General features: G+C 52.7%; 3 protein-coding genes across 3 annotated transcripts; all 3 read left to right on the forward strand.

The window, feature by feature from the left end:
• Window positions 1-3,779: 3,779 nt before the first annotated feature.
• On the forward strand, window positions 3,780-8,167 carry VOLCADRAFT_95762 (uncharacterized protein; the record flags this gene model as incomplete). Its single annotated transcript, XM_002954816.1, has 8 exons — window positions 3,780-3,963; window positions 4,450-4,730; window positions 4,933-5,238; window positions 5,536-6,090; window positions 6,515-6,818; window positions 7,126-7,370; window positions 7,536-7,676; window positions 8,069-8,167. 8 exons carry the CDS (start codon window positions 3,780-3,782, stop codon window positions 8,165-8,167), a joined length of 2,115 nt encoding a protein of 704 aa, XP_002954862.1.
• A 1,191-nt stretch (window positions 8,168-9,358) lies between these two features.
• VOLCADRAFT_95763 (uncharacterized protein) lies at window positions 9,359-12,411 on the forward strand (the record flags this gene model as incomplete). The annotated part of the gene is made up of 3 exons (XM_002954817.1): window positions 9,359-9,420; window positions 11,913-12,012; window positions 12,262-12,411. 3 exons carry the CDS (start codon window positions 9,359-9,361, stop codon window positions 12,409-12,411), a joined length of 312 nt encoding a protein of 103 aa, XP_002954863.1.
• A 2,204-nt stretch (window positions 12,412-14,615) lies between these two features.
• Window positions 14,616-15,820, forward strand: VOLCADRAFT_95764 (uncharacterized protein; the record flags this gene model as incomplete). The annotated part of the gene is made up of 3 exons (XM_002954818.1): window positions 14,616-14,873; window positions 15,011-15,400; window positions 15,662-15,820. 3 exons carry the CDS (start codon window positions 14,616-14,618, stop codon window positions 15,818-15,820), a joined length of 807 nt encoding a protein of 268 aa, XP_002954864.1.
• Between the last annotated feature and the right edge of the window lie 3,003 nt (window positions 15,821-18,823).

Below are 18,823 nucleotides of genomic sequence, written 5' to 3' on the forward strand. Positions count from 1 at the left end.
GGGTTCCCATTGCATGGCCTCCAACATACTCTGTTGATGATCGAATCCCTCTTCAGCACGAATATCATTATAGGCTGGGCATTCCAATAACACGTGTTTTTCATCCTCAATTCGGCTATTAGGACCACAACAGTGGCAAAACCGCTGCCCCCTGGGGACATGGTACTTGCCCCTTCGTGCTCTGTTCGCCTCCAAAGCCCAGCAACATAAACGAAACTGCATTAGCTTACGATGTGCTAAACGAGGAATGAAAACCTTAGCATGTGTTGGCCACATGACGGCTGCGGCTCCCGAAAAGGGCAGCCCCATCCAGTGCTTATACTTCGCCATTTGCACTCCCGGTTGCTTCCCATCTGATGGGTACTCCTCTGGCAAGACAGTCAGACGCGTATGGTCCCAGCCGCTCATCAAACGCTCTCTTAGTGCCGTTATTATCACTCCTTCTGGTAGAGGTCTACTCAACAACCAGTCAACACGCTCCTTTACCCCCACGACTTCTTGCGGTATTCCGCTCCAAATGTTGCACTCCAAGAAGGAAAACAGTCGTAACATTGAGATTCCCCAACCCTCCCATTCCGGGTTGGTCAGGGCATCGGTTATCTCCTGCCGTAAAACTGCATGAGCAATGGATCCCACTTGCTTTTGAAGGCGGTTCCAGAAACGGAGAATCTGCTTCACCATGTAATATTGTAAGGGAAGTTCAGCCAGCTCCGCGTACAACAGCCTGTGGGATGGCCGTGCCGTCCCCACTACCTGCCTCATGAATAAAATCTGCAGCTGGACTGCACTATCCTTCAAACAGGCTTCGAACATGCCCTCCGCAAGGTTGGCTTTATCCCGCCGCCTTCCCGCCCTGTCCACGACCTCTGCCAGCGCAAAAGGGCCCCACGCCTGGCAGCCATACAACAGAATTGCTCGGACTTGGGTTGCAAAACACCGCATTCGCACATCGGGGGCAAACAGCTTCATTTTGTCCAGCTTTGCGCTTAAGGAAAACATAGCGGACCGACCTGTATCACACAACTGCTGACGGCACGCACTAAAAGGCCGTTCTGGCCCATATACCAAGCCCAGATAGCGAGCGCTATCTTTGGCAGGTACTACCTGGCCTGATAGCCGTAACTGTTGACATCTCCCGCTAAGTTCCGACTGCTGGGTGCCGTCACATGCAAAAACAAGCCTTTCACACTTTGAGACATTTGGTCGCATCCCAAAAGCTTCACAAAACAAGTCCACAAGATGTAGCAACTCAGACATTCGCTCTACTGACGTCGCTAGCAGACTAACATCGTCTGCATACAACAGTAGGTGGCTTGCGGGAGTGGAGAGGAGGTGGGAAAGCGGTGGAGGAGAGTGGTTTAGAGGTGGAGAACAGGTGTTGCTGGTCCCGGCCGGTCAGGGTCAGGAGGGGAGGGATTCCGGTGTGGTAAGCGGGAGCAGGCGGCGTCTGTGAGCCGTGCCTTTTCCGGGCTTTATAGGGGGGCGCCGTGCTGGCTTGTCATCCCCCCCGCGGCTATAGGTGTTTTTGCTGTGTCTCGCGCTGGGCTGCATCCGAGAGCCTGCAACCCCAGGAGGAGACTGGCGTGCGGACCAGTTTCGCCTCGTTTGTGAGTGGACCGGCGAGGTAGTGGTGGCCACCCTCGGGAAGTGTTCGTTGTTCGTTGCTCGTGGTAGTTGAACAGCTGGCCTTCGAGGACCAATGTGCGAGTACTCGCTTTGTGTTGGTCTTTTCTGTGCAACCGTATCTCGGCTTTTGTGGTGTGTCGTCTCAGGCCCGTGGTCCTCCGTGTGTCCCTTGCCTTGCTGGCTGCGTGGGGCCCTGGTTCTTTTGTGTGTGTAGAGGAGGCCCCCGAGTAGAGCCCCTGCCCCCGGTGGTGTTTTCTTTTTGTTCTGGTTTTGGTGGTCAAGAGGGACGAGAGCGCGTGAATAGGCAGGCCAGCCGAAGTGGCGCCTTTCGTGCGGTTCTTGCATAGATCGGTTTGCGCCGCTGTGTTGCCTAGCCAGGGGCTGGGAGAGTGTCCCGGTTGGCGTGAGTGAGGGATCGAGGCGCGCGCGGAGGAACAGACGGACGTAGAGCCGCGCGCCCATCCCTGCGCTGTGTTTCGGCCCGGTCAGGGCCCCCGGTGCTCGTCCTTTATCGGGCGAGCCGCCCACAGTGTAACACCCCATCAACAGTATGGAGACGCGCTTGCTGTCCACAAGGGGTGCGTCACACTTACGTGCACCAGCTTCTACAAGGTCATGAGTATCAATCAGATCGGCTAGTGTAACACACGCATGGTGCTTTAGTCTGCGTGAAGCCTATGTGACGTCCCAAAGGTTGTCCAGGTAGGCCAGGGCAAACTCTGAACACTGACGCTGAGGGACTATAAAGTAACAAACTTTTGGGATAAATTGAAGCGACGTTTATTTCATACACATATTAAGAAAGCACGCAAGTGGAGTTGCTGGTCACCCTTGCTGCGAGCAGATATAGGTTGCTGCTATGGTCTGCTGCAAGCAACTCAGTAAGGAATGAACGCATCTGGGTAGAGACTGGAGATGTATATCGATTTAAACGAAAGAAATAGCAGGACGGGGCCCACGGGTCACTCCGCAAGCAGGCAGGGCAACGCGCGATGTTTGAAAGGGAAGCTGTCTTAACACGCGAGCAAGCCTCAGTAGCGCGTGTGCATAGGGGACGGACTGGATTGATGTGGGCCCTTGTCTCAACCTGCGTGTTGCAGGCATGGCGCAGAAGTTATAAAACCCAACATGCTAATCACGAACTTGCAGTCAGCAAGGAATAAGCGTTTCATCATTAAGCTATAGTTGAAAAGGTAAATCGATAACCTTCCTTGCAAAATCTTTGTGTCAAAGCAAGTTTACATGCGCCAGGGTCATGGCTGGGCGATTGGCGCGCCAAAAAACGTTGTCCTGAGGATCGGATCCAATGCCGTTGCCACAAACAGGTTCTGATTATAAGCGTAGCACGGTCCACAGTTTCCCAATATTTCCTCACATCAATTCTTCATAATAAAAACAATATCGTGCGTCGGGAGCCTCTTATCCATGTCGTAATAGCGTATCGGGGGGCTTTTCCCGGCGGGTGGCACTTAGATCGCCAGTAGCGACACGTAGCTTTTACGAGGGCATGCCAGGGTAAAGCAACGTGATTTCCACTTTGCAGTCCGTTTGTCAACCTACGATTTTGCTTCTATTGATCAAGGTGAGCTTTACCAGCAGTCGTGAGTCCAAGGGAGTCCAAGGACGTGACACGTTAGTATGGCGCTGGGCCCGCCGCGCTTTCCAGGCAACGTAAAGTTGATTGAGCATTCCGTCATATTAGTTGCTTCATCTCGTGGTGTAATGTATGTTATCCGTTCGTATACGGCTGGCAGCGAACAGCAGGCAACCTTAATTGTCTTTGCACGGTGCGCTGCTGCCCTGACGCTGGCATCCTTTGCTATATGGAAGCTGGGTGTGCACACTCCTCCCGGCAGTCTGTCAATTCTATGCCCCCAAAGGCCGACAAATAACTCCCTTTATGCGCAAACCTTTTCACCGCACCCTTCTGTCCCTATTACCTCCCTCATGACCAGGTACGTCTAAACTTGCGGACAGTAATTTGTTGGAGTGACTTCGGCTACTGCGATATTCCTCTTGCTTCGCGGGTCGCCTTCGCCTTCCACTTCAAAGACCTTCAAGCCCAACGACAGGCTCGTGTTATATTTTCCGCCGGTTAGCCCTCTCAACATTTGGCCTGACCTGCGCTAACAAGGGAGAGGAAGCCGGCAATCATGCAACAATTTCCTGGGCCAGCCGGCGGCGCCGGCGGTAACGGCGCATCGCTGCTGCATAGCGCGCTCTACGGGGCTCGATCTGGGTCAGGCAGCATGCATTCGGGAACAGCGCTCTACCGCAACTTCAATGCGGCACCGCGCGACAAGGGCATCCTGGCTGCAGCTGTCAGCGACGCCTTTAGTGAGTCAGTTTGTCCGGGCCGGCGCGAGGATTCGTAATGAGGCTGCACAAATATCTTCAAGCATCAGGCTTTTATGTCTTATCTGACCTACCTGCCTGTATGCTAGATGAAATTTCTATCCTCCAGCACGCGTGTCGGGTACGCTCTCTGGCGGACACAGAACAGCACAGAATGTTTGCCAACTCTCATATTTTGACCTTCGAGCCCTGCGAAGGTCACTTGGGACGCTTCTACCAAGAAAACAATTTACTTGCGGTTTACATGATGTGGGTCAGTTGTAGGACGTTAAGAATCGATTTACGTGATTTGGGTCAACGCCAGGTAGAAGAGGAGATTAAATTTATGTATGAAAGTAGCAATAAAACTACGCTTTTTTTATGAATCAGGACCGTGCCTTTTTTCATTTCTTACCGTAGCTTTTTCGTATGCACGTGATACACGACCGAAAATGCGTTTCCGCGCGTTTCTCCCCCACCCAACCCCAGTGTCGCCGGAGGACGAGCCAGTTTCCATCGCGGCGGCGGTTGACCCCATGGCCATCGACGCGGCTCGCTACAACGCGGCCGCGGCGGCGCTCATCGGCGACAAGGCTGGCGGCAGTAGGGCGGATGGCACTCACCGCCTTAATCTGGGCGTGGTGAACCTGGCGGCGGCGGCGGCAGCTGCGGGTCCTGATGGATCGACGCAGGCGGCTCTTGCTCACCTGCAGCAGCACCAGCAGCAGCAGCAGCCCGCGTCCAAGGCTGCGCTGTACGGAAATTACCAGGTGCGGATGAAGGGACTCTCGAGGAAAGAATTCTTTCTTGTAACCAATGTTTTCTGTAGAGCTGGCATTCCTCGACATCCCTACCATGGATTGTTACAGAATTGGGTTGGGCAGCTACAGCTACACGATCGGGATTGCGGCTCCTTGAGGATACGCGGAACTGAAGTGCGCCTTCATCTTCGCCTACCCCGCCATCCAGCAGGCACGCGCTCCGCTTGCTCCAAGCAATGGACTCGCTACGTCGCTGTACGGCAATAGCCGAGCCGCCCCGGCAGCCGCCGCCGCCGCCTCCACCGGGGGTGACGCCGCCGGCGTGCAGGGCCTACATCGCTACAACGCGGCCCAGCTGCACCAGCTGAGCGTCGTACGGCAGATTCAGCTGCGACAGCAGGCTGCGACCGCTGCAAAGCAGCAGCAGCAACAACAAGTTCACAGCCAGTCCATGGCTCAGACAAAGGCAGAGCAGCAGGCTCAAGTGCTGGCTGCGGCAGCGGAGGTAGCCCAGCAGGTGGGGACTGCTGCTGAAAGGGAATGAGCGCCTCTGATGTTGTTAAGATGCAAATTCAGGTGATTTCCTCTGGCTTTGTTGCACAAATATAATTTGGTGAAGCTTTAAGAAAATTTGATAACTTAGGGTTCTACTACCCCTGCGCACTGTTCTTCGGCGACATTTTAGCAGGAAATCATCTTGCCTGCTGGTAATGTTTATCCTGTGCACTGTCCTAAGGGGACATTGACTAGCCGTTGTGATCGGTTTTTCGAGGGATTTTCTGATGACAGGTGGTGCTGACCGTTTTGTGGACAGGTCGCCGCACGCAACGCCGCCGCCGCTGCGGAGCAGCAACGTCAGACCCAGCAGCTCCAGGCGCGCTCAGCCGCTGAGAAGCGCCTCTTAGCCTCTGCGGCGCCTGGGGATGCCTCGGTAAACGCCGCCGCCGCCGCCGCCGCCGCTAGCGAGTCCGCCGCCGCGGCAGCAGCCAATCACTCTACCCTGTACAAGCGTGCCTCTATGGCGACGGATGCCACGCCTACCATTCTGTACAAGCGGCCCGCGCTTGGTGGTGGCGCCGCTGTCGCCGCGGCTACCGCGCCACCAGCCCAGACGGACTCCACGGCTACCGCTCAGGCAGCGGCGGCCGCACGAGCGCCGGTATCTGCCCTGTACGGTGCTTACTGTGCCGATCGCCAAGCCGCGTCCGCCGCCGCGTCAGCTGTAGCTAGCGAGATGCTGCAGCGGCTGGGCCACAGCGCTGCTGCCGCGGTGGCAGTGCCGCCAAGCCGGGCGGCACATGAAGCCGCAGCCCAGTCCGCCCAATCGTCCCAGTCGGTGCAGCTCATGGCGGTCAGCCCGGCACACGAGGTTAGTGATGTCTGTGTGTGTGTGTGTTACATGGTTGGGGGGTGCGTGACCCCATACCTGTAAGACTACCCATACGAGCCGAAGGCCCAAGGGCAATACTACAACGCCTAAAAGCCACCGTGATGTCTGAAGTGCGCGAACTTTTGTTGATGCAACAAACCTTAAGTTTCATTTTGCAATTTCACTTTGCACATGTAAACTGTGAAATTGTTAATTGGTACGACCATGGGCGTCTGGACAGGGGGCACCTAACAGGGCCATAACGTTATTGTGTCGAGGACGTTTTGTTTTAGTGTGTCCGAGCATCTTTTTTGCATTCCTAAAGCCTAATCGGTACTAATATTAATTGTAGATTTTTTTACTGATTGTCCACCTCGGTTCTTCTTTGGGCGGTGTTACAATCTGCGCTGCTCAAAATTTGCAGGAGGACAGCCGTACACCCGGCGACTCGTCCCATTGCTCCGAGACCGCCTTCCTCGACTGTCACGAGGATCTGAGCGACGACACCGGCATGTCCGACGGCTTCGGCACAGACGTCAGCGGCGGCAGCAGCGCCAAGATGTTTTCCGGAGCCAAACGCTACATCCACATGACGGCCGCCGCCGCCGCCACCAAGACTGTCACGCGGCCGTACGGCCTGGCGTACTTCCCGACCGTTTACTCGGACGTGTCGTCACCGCACGCGCTGGCCTTGGCGAACGACGTGATGACCCGCATCCGTCTGCCTGGTACGGGAGAGTACCTGTCTCTTTCGCATGCACGATAGTCAGGCAGCAGGCCCACATGCTTGCACATACTGGCCCGTTAGCCAGTGGCATGATCTGGATCATATCTGTCAGAGCCACGATCGAAAAAGAAAGTGTTTGGCGTTTGGTCTTGTTGGACTGTAACACGTCTATTAATAGCGTACTCGGTCCGTCCATCTGCCCCTTTTCCCTCTCCAGATGATGTGTGAAGATATATGGTTTTTGTCTCCACTCCTGTTGTTGTGTTGTCATGAATAATGTTATCCTGTGTTTTGTCTCCACGCCACAGGCGGTATCCGCTTCATGCCCGTAAGCAGCGATTCGATGCTGTACTACAACGGAGTGCATTGGGGCTTCTCCGCCTTTGCCCTTGCGCTGGGTTCCTCCTATTTCCAACGCCTGGTGGAGATCACTCCCACGCTGAACGCGGCAGTTCGCCACGCGCCGCCATTCGCCGCGTACGCTGCCTACATGCGAGACGGCGGCGGTGTCGCCCAGACCAAGCAGCAGCAGCAACAGGAAGAATATCTCCATGTGAGCGAGCGTTTTAAGTTCTCCGTCGGCGATATGCCTTGAATGATATTGCCGTCCGGCCTCCGTTGACGAAGTGCTGGTGCTATTCCACCCAATCCCCACCGTGGTGGCGTTTCCTTTTTCTGATCCGCTGTCGTCCCAACTTTCTTCCATTCCGACTGGCAGAAGGACGGCCTGCGCTCCATCCTGTTCACATGCGCCTACCTGGCCACCAAGGTGGTGGATCGCATGCCGCATACCGACATGCTGCGCCGCATGCTCAGCATGCTGTACAACGTGCCGGTGTCCCGCGAGGAGGCGCACTCGGTAGGTCCACTTTCTCGGTGTGAACATTTTTGGGCTAACTACGCGGTCACAGCGTGTTGGTCGTCCTCAACCTCTTGGCCGATACTGTTGCACTAAAATGGCACGATGACCGCGCACTATCTGCGCAAGACCCTAGAAACTTCAGCGGCGGCAGCGCAATAACTGGTGTCTCGGCTTTTCGATTCTGTTACGGTTTTGTTGGTTGTTAAGTTTGGGGGAGCCGCCGAAAAACCTTGTATTAAAGTGCAAATGAGTTTGCTTTGCGCAAACAAAAGGCTGTGCCCCTTTTCATATTGTATCCCAACGTTTTGTGGATAAATCTCTACACGGTACGGCTCTTTTGTGTGACGCAACCAAACCTGGCATATGCATATGTATGCCCGCGTATACAGGTGGAGCTTAAGTGTCTGGAGGGGCTAGGCTACCGGTTGGGGCCGTACTTCGTACACAACATGCTGGATGACGAGCCCCCTTGCTGTGACGTGTACTGAAGTGAATGGTGTCACGCCAGCACTGATGCCGTATGAGGATCACAACGCTCGTACAGCGCCGTACGGATGGAGCACGTCCCACAGATGTTCGCCGGCCGCTGAGAGGCGGTGTCATTTTAAGCCAGCCAGCCAGTTGGTATGTTTGTTTGCTAACTAATGTGCTGTTGTGTTTCCTGCATTAGGGCGCTTTGCCGTAATCCATGGCTGATCGTAGGTGCGCAACCGTCGTCCTAATGTTGCCGCCGTCAAACCGAAAGCAACCAAAGGAAAATTGTTGTTGCTAACCGTGGATGAGAGATAAAGCAGGATGAATAGCACAGAAAGTCGGTGTCTGGCTTGTTGCGAGGCAGGAAAATGGAGAGGGGCCATTTTCTAAAAAACAGCAGTCTCCACAAACGCCGGTGGAAGAAGGCTTTGTTTGTTGCATGAGGTGGGAGTCGCGGGTCTGTTCTTGTACTTTTATTCGTAGGTGGTCGAGTGTTTGCTTTACGCAGTGTGTGGAATAAAGCTCTGCTCGCGTGGCTAGTCCGGAGAGCAGCAACATGTAGGAGCGTTAAGAGTGAGAGAAGAAAATAGAATATGGAAAAAGCTTTTGCTATGGGCCGTACGATAGCCCATGCGCACAGCCAAGGTTGTCGCAGAGTCGCAGAGAAGAATTGGAAAATTGTTTGGGCGGTCGTTTTCCGTTAACCGGCCCCGACTGCAGAGCTGAAGTTTCCCGCCAAAACCCGTAGATGAGGTGGAGGTTTGGTAGACCCCATCGCAACCCGTCGCCGCTGTCACCGATGACACCGCCGTAGTGTTATCGCACAAACATTTAGGTAGATCAGGTACCGATGAAAATGTTCCCTCTTAAATTTAGTGCCGCTGTACTTTTATTCCCGCGCTGAAAGCTTTGTTTCGTTCATACACCGTTTACTTGGATACGGATGGCAATGTTGTGAGGAGGAAGGAAGGAATCCCTTAGGGTTTTTTTCTCCAAGAACAGTATTTTTTGTGTGTGCTTAGTTAGCCTACGTGTAAGGATATAAAAATACCTGCACACATGTGTGTGGATTTGTAGACTCTTGTCTGCGAGAGTGGGGTTCACAAGGGGTAACCAAGGTGTTCTGTATCCCCCCCTTTGGGGATGGCACCCTTGGACAATAGTAGCTGAGCAAAGCACATGCGACCGGACGGTCGGAAAGTATAATGAAGATCCTCCTATCGCATGGTTCATACCGCACTGCAGAGGTGGCTTCTGCCCTGCAGAGGTGGGTTTCGCACGCTTCGCGTAGCCATGTGCTTCGCCAGTCGTTGAATGAATGGAGGAGGGCGAACACAGCTTTACGATGCTCGCTTCGGTTCCTTGGTGGTTCACTGAGGCTATTGGGCGGTATTTGGGAGTTTTCAGGACTACTCTGCGCGAAGTGCATGGGTAGATGGGAATGGCAAGGATGGCGGCTGAACGGCTTGTAGCATGCTGAGACTTATATCGCTTTATGTCTCAGGGCGTCAGGGCGAGCCGATATGCAAGGGAAATCTATTTTAATCTCTTGCTGTTAACTAGAATCCGCGGATCGTCGTCTCATGGGCGCTTTGTCGAACGTATGAGATTGTGATGAACGAGGAATGAATCGCCAGGGTTTCCTTGGAGGTTTGTCTCCCCTTCGGATTGGCGGTTCACTGCACAGCAGTAGCTGTGTCTCTGTTACATAGCGTACGTTACGACACTGCCTGGTTATCAGTTGATACAGCAGCTGATATGAAAAACAATATACATCTTCCCTTTTTATGGTCTTATTACCGTCTGGACATTCTAGGGGTGAGTCTGGGCTATGAGACGCAACCATATTTCTTATATGCGCTATTGAAAGTACGGAAATATACATGGGATTGACGAGGCAAGCCGGGCTGTGCTATTACGACGGCGGCTGCACGCATTCCTACGGCCGTACGGCCTTGGGAGTACGTCAGCGGACGCGGTTATCTGGTACGTGGGCTCCCTGTTTCAATTTTTCGTATCGCAGGGTTATAAAACCCTGATTGTGCACAACCGGCCGGTTGGTGCCAATCCTTCGGAAGTTCGTAATAGCGAAGACTGACGAAGCTGTACTTAGGGTTAATCCTACCCTGCCTTTCGCATTCTGTTGTCATGGATGATCCGGATTTCAGGTGAATACGGCATGCCGTCGACAGAGGGATTTCTTACCTTGTGCTCATCTCTGCTGCGGTAACTGTATTTGTTAGTTTTTCGTACGGAATCCCATTCATCTTTTCTGTTGCATTCGAGTTTTTTTTTCTTTGCCCCCAGCTGCGTAGACATGCCATGTCTAGTGTCGTCAGCAGGCAGGATGGTTGTGCGGTCCTGCATGTGAGCGCGTGGGGCAAGGCGTAGGTTGTCGGTCGGCTTTATACTTGCTGAATTTCGTTGCATTTTCGCTGTGTGCGTGCTCGTTACCAATGCAAGTTTTGCTTCGAGGCTTGGGAGCGCCTGCTGCCTTGTACACGTACATATAGTGTTTCGTGCATATTCCCTTGCCAATCGTACCTTGCATAAGCGACGCAGCGCGACGGAGATTTTTACGCCACGGGAAAGGTGTTACCTTGGTGGTCTGCCCTTTGCACACTTACCTCGAGGTCAAAAAAATAGCATGGAAGGGTGGTGGTGCTGGTGGAATGCGGGCCGTCGAAATTGCATACATGTAAGAGTGGCATATGTAACACTGTTGCAGAAAACGGATAATATAGAAGTTCGGGTTTCAGAACAATCCCGGAAACATCATTATGACACATGGAACATATGAGCACCGCATCGTGATGAGAGAACACGACGACAGCCCTACAGCAACAAATATCAACGCACGGACTGCCTCCATCATAGGAAGGAACGAAGTCCAGGCCGCGTAGCTACTACTGTGTTTTCAGTATGCAGTTACCCTTTGCAGGACGGAATGATCTTTAAAACATTATCCTTAAATTTACCACGCGAATGTTATGAATGGATCCTGGGCTGCATCCTGGGTGGGTCGTGAGCTGTGGATGCATCGTTTGTTGCTGTTGTGCTGGCCACTTATTGGGTTACGTTTAGGGTATTAGGACCCTCGGATCATTTGGTCTTGCGTGCCTGTCGGGTGCAGATGCACACCACAGGTCGTTGGCTAGTTGGTTGGCTAGTTGGTTGGTTGCCGTGCACTCGTACGACCATATAGGAGCATATGCAAAGCTGGGCCACTACTATCATACAAAGAAGCAGTCAAGCGGCGTCAACCCGCAGCCAGTCCTACATTTTCCCTGTCAACAAAATTTGCCAAATACTTGCGCGCATCGTGAATACTCGCGTGCTGCCTCCCCCCCATGTGCGTTGCGTAAATATAACACTGTACACAGGCGCATAGCAGATATGTGGTACGGGTGTGTAAGTTCGTACACATCGGTGACCACCTCTGTTTGCTGCGATGCGTGGCAGTGGGTAGGTAAGTACGGCGATATGTACACATCTACAAAGATGTACCGGCAGTCCGGTGAGTTCTTGTGCCGTAGTCGTATGTGTAGATAAACATGTTCTCGGACTCGCTTTTTCCGTAAACCTAGAATCGCTGAAGTCCTGCATGGGTATGTGTGGTGTTAGCATGGTCGCCATGTTGTCCAATTAGGAAACTAGGCGCGCGTGTGCACCGGTGGATAGCATTAGTTTCCGATGGCATGGAAGTCCATCGCTGTGTTGGAGAGACACCCAATGGCTTTTTGTTATCTGCTATTGCAGCTGCATTGCAGACTACATCCAATCGCCAGGCGGCCGACCTGGTTTTCGTAATGTTGAGCAGGCAAGTTCCACGGCAAGGTCCCTTCTAGACGCCGCCAGGGTAGGCTGCTGCTGCATTCGGGAACCCCCCGCATGCATGAATGCACCGGAGCTAGCAGAAAATTAGGGAGGAGCGTCCATACCTCTGCGGCGTTATTAATTTTGGGTTTACAGTTTGCAACCCCCGACAAATCGCGGTGAGTGACAGCTAGGGGGCGCTCTCAGATGTCGCAGTGGCGCTGGCCTGCCACCACCCGCATAACCGCTTCCCTCACCCGTCTGCGGCACCTTCCTGCATCGACCTTCCTAGAGACTGACACCGGACTTTCACGACGTGTTTCATCTCGTTGTGCTGACGGAACTTGAACTTGAACTGGAACAGGAACAGGAACAGGAACAGGAACAGGAACAGGAACAGGAACAGGAACAGGAACAGGAATGCATCCACCCTGGTGTCTAAACAACAGCGGTATCAGTTACACGAATTTACGAAGTGCTGCTGCTGCGGGTTGCTGCGCGCCTGGTTGCAAGCCGTGGAGAGGCGCACGTCAGATGCTCCGATTCATTTCCGAGCAGGAAAGTGCCGCAGATTTGGTTGATTGTCACACACAGCAGTGCAGCCATCAGTATGGGGAAGCAAAGGTTACTAAGGTTTGAGACGGAGCCTTGAGGCTTCGGTGGTGGTGTCTTGGCTTCTTTCTAGCTGCCTCGCCCGTGCACTCTTCAGCTGCTGCTGTGCAGCTGGCTGCAGTACTACGCTGTCCGGAGCCTCCGCCCCGCAATGTCCCTCGGCAGCCAGCTCCATCTCTCCGTCGGGGTTTGCCCTACCTTGCATTTGCCTACCGCTTGCAATACATTATGTTTTTGTCAAAAAGGACAATGGATGCATAAAAAAACCGTTGGCATTTCTGTCATGGCGTTAGCACCGCTGCGGCGCGTTTGCGTAGTATATTTGCAGATTCCAGACAGGCCACGGCTATATTTGTAAGGATATTGTGGATGGATGAAATGTAAAAGATGAAAACCTCCAAAAAGCGAGCGCAGTTTCGCTGCAGCTGTCGGTCCCAGCCACACAGACGCATTTCGACGGCAGTTCTTTGGGTTATAACTTATGCGATGTCATTGTTGAGATACGGTCGGGTGTTGACCTTTGATGTTTTGATGTTTTGATTACATCTTGAGCTTGTACGGCTCAAACGAGCCAGAGGCTCACGAGCTCTGAGCTCGAAACAAAAATAAAAAAAGGAGTAAAAGAAAGAAAATAATCATAATAGATCAGAAGCCAGGTGAGCTGCATAAATGAGTCAACTATTGCAACCTATGGCTCTGTACGGTCTGATCTGTTGACACCAGATGCAGGTTATCATCCTTAGGTTCAATTCCTGGGCAGATACCCGACACTGATCCGGAGTATGAAATGATCGCCATCTATTGAGATGCGGCCATCACAGTTGATGGACTTAGTTTCGGATGATGGATTGGTGGCGATTGCTCTCTTGTCTCTGCGGATGTTCAGTTGACTGGATGAGGAGGGATTCTAGATAGCAGGATAAAAACCGCCTTGAACTTTAAGTTAAACTTTCGATATGTTATCGCCATGGCCCCCCGGCTTTGACGCACACCCCCGTACTCGTGCGGAACTAGTAAATCTGTACACAATTCAAGATATGCGCTTGACCGCGTTGGTTCTCAATATTATCCATCACCGCATCCATGGCAACTTATGGCGCAGCGCCTAAGTGCCAAAGCTCAGCACGTATGTCTGCGTGTACAGGACATTCGAGCAAGACATGTCGTCTACCTGACGATCATCACAGACCCGACACCACCATGCTGCATGCTTCCTGCCATGCGGTCGGTTTACAGCCAACGGCCAGAGACACATCCGGCGCGCCTTCGTGAGCGGTGTTGTTTCGGCAAGATATAGCAGGGTGCCCCATCCACCGCAGCATCTTCATCCCCGGTTGCCTGTTGTCGGAAACGAGCGCATTCGGATCCACCTCACGCCGCTCACTACCCCAGTCGTCATCAAACTGGTCTCGGATCTCCTTCATCAACCGATCTACGCTTCGAACATGCGATGCAGCAGTCCCTACTCTAGCTCGTACGGTCGGAACTGTGCGCAGAGCTATGAGTTAAGAGTAATGTGAGGGAGATTGTTGAATGCGATCTGTCATGCTTGCAATGGAGACGACTAATCGATTGATTGAGTTATTCCTGAGCACCTATCCTGTAACGGTATTACGAAGTTGCTTCCCTGTCCGACTGCGCGTCGCAGCGATCACAGTCATATGATCCCCGTTTTGTTTGCTTCTATTGTATCGACTTTAAGGGACAGAGTTATTAGAAGCTACTGTTGTACCTGGCAGTACTAGTGTCAACAGCACGCATTTCACGCGCAGCCGCATGCCAACTTCCCTGCAGCACAGCAGGTGCATATGCAGGCCCTTGCGTGAAGCAAGATATGAGTATAGAGGAGTCGCCAATGTACGCTTTTGTTCATTTATTTTGTGATTTGAGTTTCAATTGCTTAAAGCCAAGGCCTTCCATGCTCTAAACACTCCAAGCACATTTAGCAGCCGGCCCCTTTGTCCCGAGCAAGGGAGGCCAGATTCCGGTTGCATCTTTTGCACCTGATCACAGGGTAGGTTGGTGTCGGCCCCTATGGCGAATCCAAGGGCCAGCCCTGCGGGGCTGCTGGTGTTGCGTCCCAGAGCCTTCAGCAGGACACGGGTGCAGACAAGCATTCCAGGTTCTAGAACACAAAATGATGAAGTACCTTTGGATAGCCATACAAAGTGTTCACAAGATGCTGCAGTTTTCGAACACGACGTCGGGGCTTCTCCATCGATCACTGGTGGCTTCCAGCCATTAGCGACGTCCATGAGCGCCTTGAAAGGCATGCTGCTTAATGATTCTCAGGTGCGTTGGATAACGCAGCTTTGACAGCTTTTCTGCTTGCGTAAGGTTACGGACTCGCGTTATGACAGTTCATAAACCGCAGTCACGTATGCTCTGTATTCCTTTTACCCTGATTTGCAACCAAAATCCTTGCGCAGATGAAAATTTTGAACAAGGCTATCAATGTCCCGGCTGACGTGCTGGTGGGCCGCTGTGCGTCGCAATCGGTGCGATTCCCGGTGCAGCAAATCCTGCGCACCACCTTATTCGTGGCTTATCACGTCGCACCTATCTTGGCGTTTATCGGAATTTTAACCCAGTCCGACTTGGCGAGCCATATCGCGGCCAGTGCCGAGCTGACGGCAACGGTTTGCGCCATGCTATTCTCCGCTGACACAGCGGAGTCCGCAATCCCATTACCTTTGCCGGTCGAGGCCATTGCCGTGGCATCCTCCCTTTTAGCCGCCTGGATGAGCCTTTGCGCTGCAGCGGCGGGCCTGGCACATCTGGATCCCCACCATCTGAATGTGATGGCGACCATGGAACAGGTATGAAATGGTCTAATCCAGGAACTAAGGCTCAGTTCATTACAAATTTGTCGATAGATTGCGCTAAATTATAGCCCACTGGAGGGTGTATGTATGTATGTATGTATGTATTGGACCCTTTCCTCCCTATCACCGCGGATGTGGCTGTGGCCGCTCTTTAGCTGATCTTGCCTCCCTGCAGGCATTGCTTGACTCCTCTTCTTCCTTCGTCTCGTCCTTCCTTATCCTCTCCTCAATGACAACCCGCCTGCATTGCTTCAGGCTTTCGACCTGGTCATTTCGAGCTCCTGTTTGTCGGAGAGCTGCGAGGAACTGATGGACCTTATAGCACCTGGATGGCAGATGATGTTGCAGCAGATTGTCGCGATTCGGAGGCCAGCAGGCAGCACAAAGATCAGTGATGAAAGAGGGGAGAATTAGCTGCACCGCCGGAAGGGGCGGAAGGTAGGTGTGGACCCGGTCCTGAGGGACGGCAGGAGGACTCAGACACGGGCGAGCAGCAGGAGGACCGCAACAGCAGCAGCAGCAGTAGCAGTTTCTCCACTAGTACGAGCTTCAGCGGTAGCGCCAGTCTGTAGCATTAGCTGCTACAGCAATAATGGTCGGTGTACGGGATTGCTTGCGTGCATGACGTCAGTTGAGTAAAAAAGCGGCGGAGAGAGGTAGTTAAGTGACGACGAAGTGTGCACACGCAAGGTGCATGAAAGTTGAGAGAGCGGCATTGAGAGCGGGGGCAGGAGGCAGTGACTAGCACCCTCCCATAAGTGCGGCCATGAGGGAGGGCGGAGGAAGGGCGGAGGAGGGCGGAGGCCAAGTAAGCACCCAGATCTGACCTCCCCTGCCCTCCGCAGCGTATATACACACATACATAAATACATACATCTAGTTGAATGAAGCTGGTAAAGCCTTTTTGATTTTTATGTGACGCCTTGGAGATTGATTTTTACTCTTGTAGGGCAGCGTGCTTGCGCGTGCGCGAGTGCGGACGAAGCTGCTGCCAGACGGTGTCGCTACGTGCGGCAGCGCCGTACAAAAGGTTTTGGGTTGTATCTATACTCGTATGTAGCCCCACCCAAAAACATAAAGGGGCCCTTGCTTTCGTCGTACCTGTGCATTATTAGCTTGCTCACTTCAACCGCAAGGGTTTGTATCTCGTAAAAAAAGCCATTTGCATGTTTGTGTATGGATGCTTGCCTTTTTTTTTGAGGAACTAGATGGCCCTATGGCACATAGGACATAATGCGATGAAGTGATGAGGGTTGTGAGCTCAAGCGGGATCGCTGAGTCCATGGGCGGCCATAACTGTTTAGCGAGCCTGCTGGTCTCCGACCGGCGAAAGTGAGTAGGGGCTACATATTTCGCAGGTCGCGAATCGCTGCGGTGCTCGTTTTCTTAGACAACACCACCACCATTATTGAGGCAGTGGAGAGGAGCAGTGCTGTGGACGTGTTTCCGTTTGCGTATGTACGTACACATATATATATATATATATGTATGTACGTATGTATGTATGTACGCATATGTACATATTAGGGAGAGTGTCAACCAACGGTATGCAACGGTTCGCGGGTCGGTCGTGTGCCGCCTTGTGGGCTGGTGCGGGTGGTGGCGACGGTGCAGGGCAGCAGGTCGGTGCAGGTCGGCAGTGAATGGCTCCCCAGGGTTGCGGAATTTGGGCGGCCGGGTCGCCTTCGCGCGTTACATTTTAATTTCTCTTCGCTCCTGTTTACTTTTGTCCTTTTTTATTTGCAATTTGCAATGTTGTTCCCGCTCGCCAGCCCTTACAAGGCGGGGGAGAGGGTTGCAGTATAGATGCGGTGTTGTAGTTGCGTGACCGACTCCCGCCTGCAGCTTGAGGAAAGGAGCGAGAATGGGGCCACGTGTACGTGGGTGCGGACATTTCGCAGCCTTTGCATTGCGACTAGTGTTTCTAATTAGCACGTGTTTCCTCTTACTTCCGATATGATTTCCTTTTTTGTCGACAGTTTTTTTTAGCCCATAGAATACACTTGCATACCTACGAGCTGATGCTTGCGATTTATTCTGAACGATGGTTGCATTGCCGTTCATTCTTGCAGCAGAAGGCTGCTGTGGGCTGGCGGCCTTGTCGTACCACTAGTATATTAGAAAGCGTTGGCAGACTCCACCCTGGGTGGCAAGTCCCCGCTGAAATTTCTAATTTAGGTTTTTCCTTTTTCTTTTTCTTTTACAATTTTAAACCAATCTAGAAGATTTTTGTTTGGCATTTTGTATGCTCATCGTGGTGGCTTGTTGCAGCCTTGAGCTGACCGCCGGTAAACGTCGTACTCTCAAAAAAGTGTTTTGATTACTCGGCTTTGCATCTAATCTATATTTTTGGGCGGGGCCCCAGCGCGAAGCGCCCAGGGGGGCCCCGACCTGTAGGATTGCCCATGTCCGTGTGTGTGTGTGTGTGTGTGTGTGTGTGTGTGTGTGTGTGTGTGTGTGTGTGTGTGTGTGTGTGTGTGTGTAACGGACCAAACATAATATCTCGCCCGGCTGAAACGCGTTATAGGTACTATACAGCATTCTCTATTGCAAGGTATCTCGCATGTAGCCAACAAAAATCGTATGAGCACAAACAAGTTTGGCTGCCTCAATTGACCGAGGCCAAAGTCACATCAACGCCTCTCGCGCTAAATTTCATCTCAAAAGGTACCGCGTATCTCTCATTTGAATTCTTAGATGACGGCGTATGATAACTCGAACTCCCAGGCCTTGAGTGTGTAACGGACCAAACAGAATATTTCACCCGGCTGAAACGCGTTATCGGTACTATACAGCATTCTCTATTGCAAGGTATCTCGCATGTAGCTAACAAAGACCGTATGAGCACAAACAAGTTTAGCTGCCTCCATTCACCGACCTCAAAAGCCACATCAACGCCTCTCGCGCTAAATTTCATCCCAAAAGCTGCCGCGTATCTCACAATGGAATTCTGAGATGACGGCGTATGATAACTCGAACACCCAGCTTGTGTTACCATTTGCCGGCATGGGCAATCCGACTTGCCACCAGCAGGCCAACATAACTTGCTTTCATTTCTCTATGAAATACACAAGCTCCTTGTTTGTACATTTACTTTGGCCAATGCACGGGGCCTCCTGAGACTTGCGGTGTGCCCCGATGAACCCCGCGGCTGTGGGGCAGATTGCTGAGGCCGCTGGCGCTTCGGGGATAAACATCACAGACAGCACCGAAATTCACCCAGCTTTCGTTACCATTTGCCCGCACGGGCATTCCGACTTGCGGTCTGCCGCACTGTCCATGCGGCATGCACCCGGAATGGATGCGATTCGCGTGGAGCCCGCAGGCGGTGCTGACGATTCCGCCAGTGCAAGCTTAGCTCTCACACCATCAGCACTGCTGCAACAAAGCATATCTCCCACCGCGTTGACACTACCC

Source organism: Volvox carteri, assembly GCF_000143455.1.
Source record: "Volvox carteri f. nagariensis unplaced genomic scaffold VOLCAscaffold_46, whole genome shotgun sequence".
Taxonomy (NCBI): Eukaryota; Viridiplantae; Chlorophyta; class Chlorophyceae; order Chlamydomonadales; family Volvocaceae; genus Volvox; species Volvox carteri.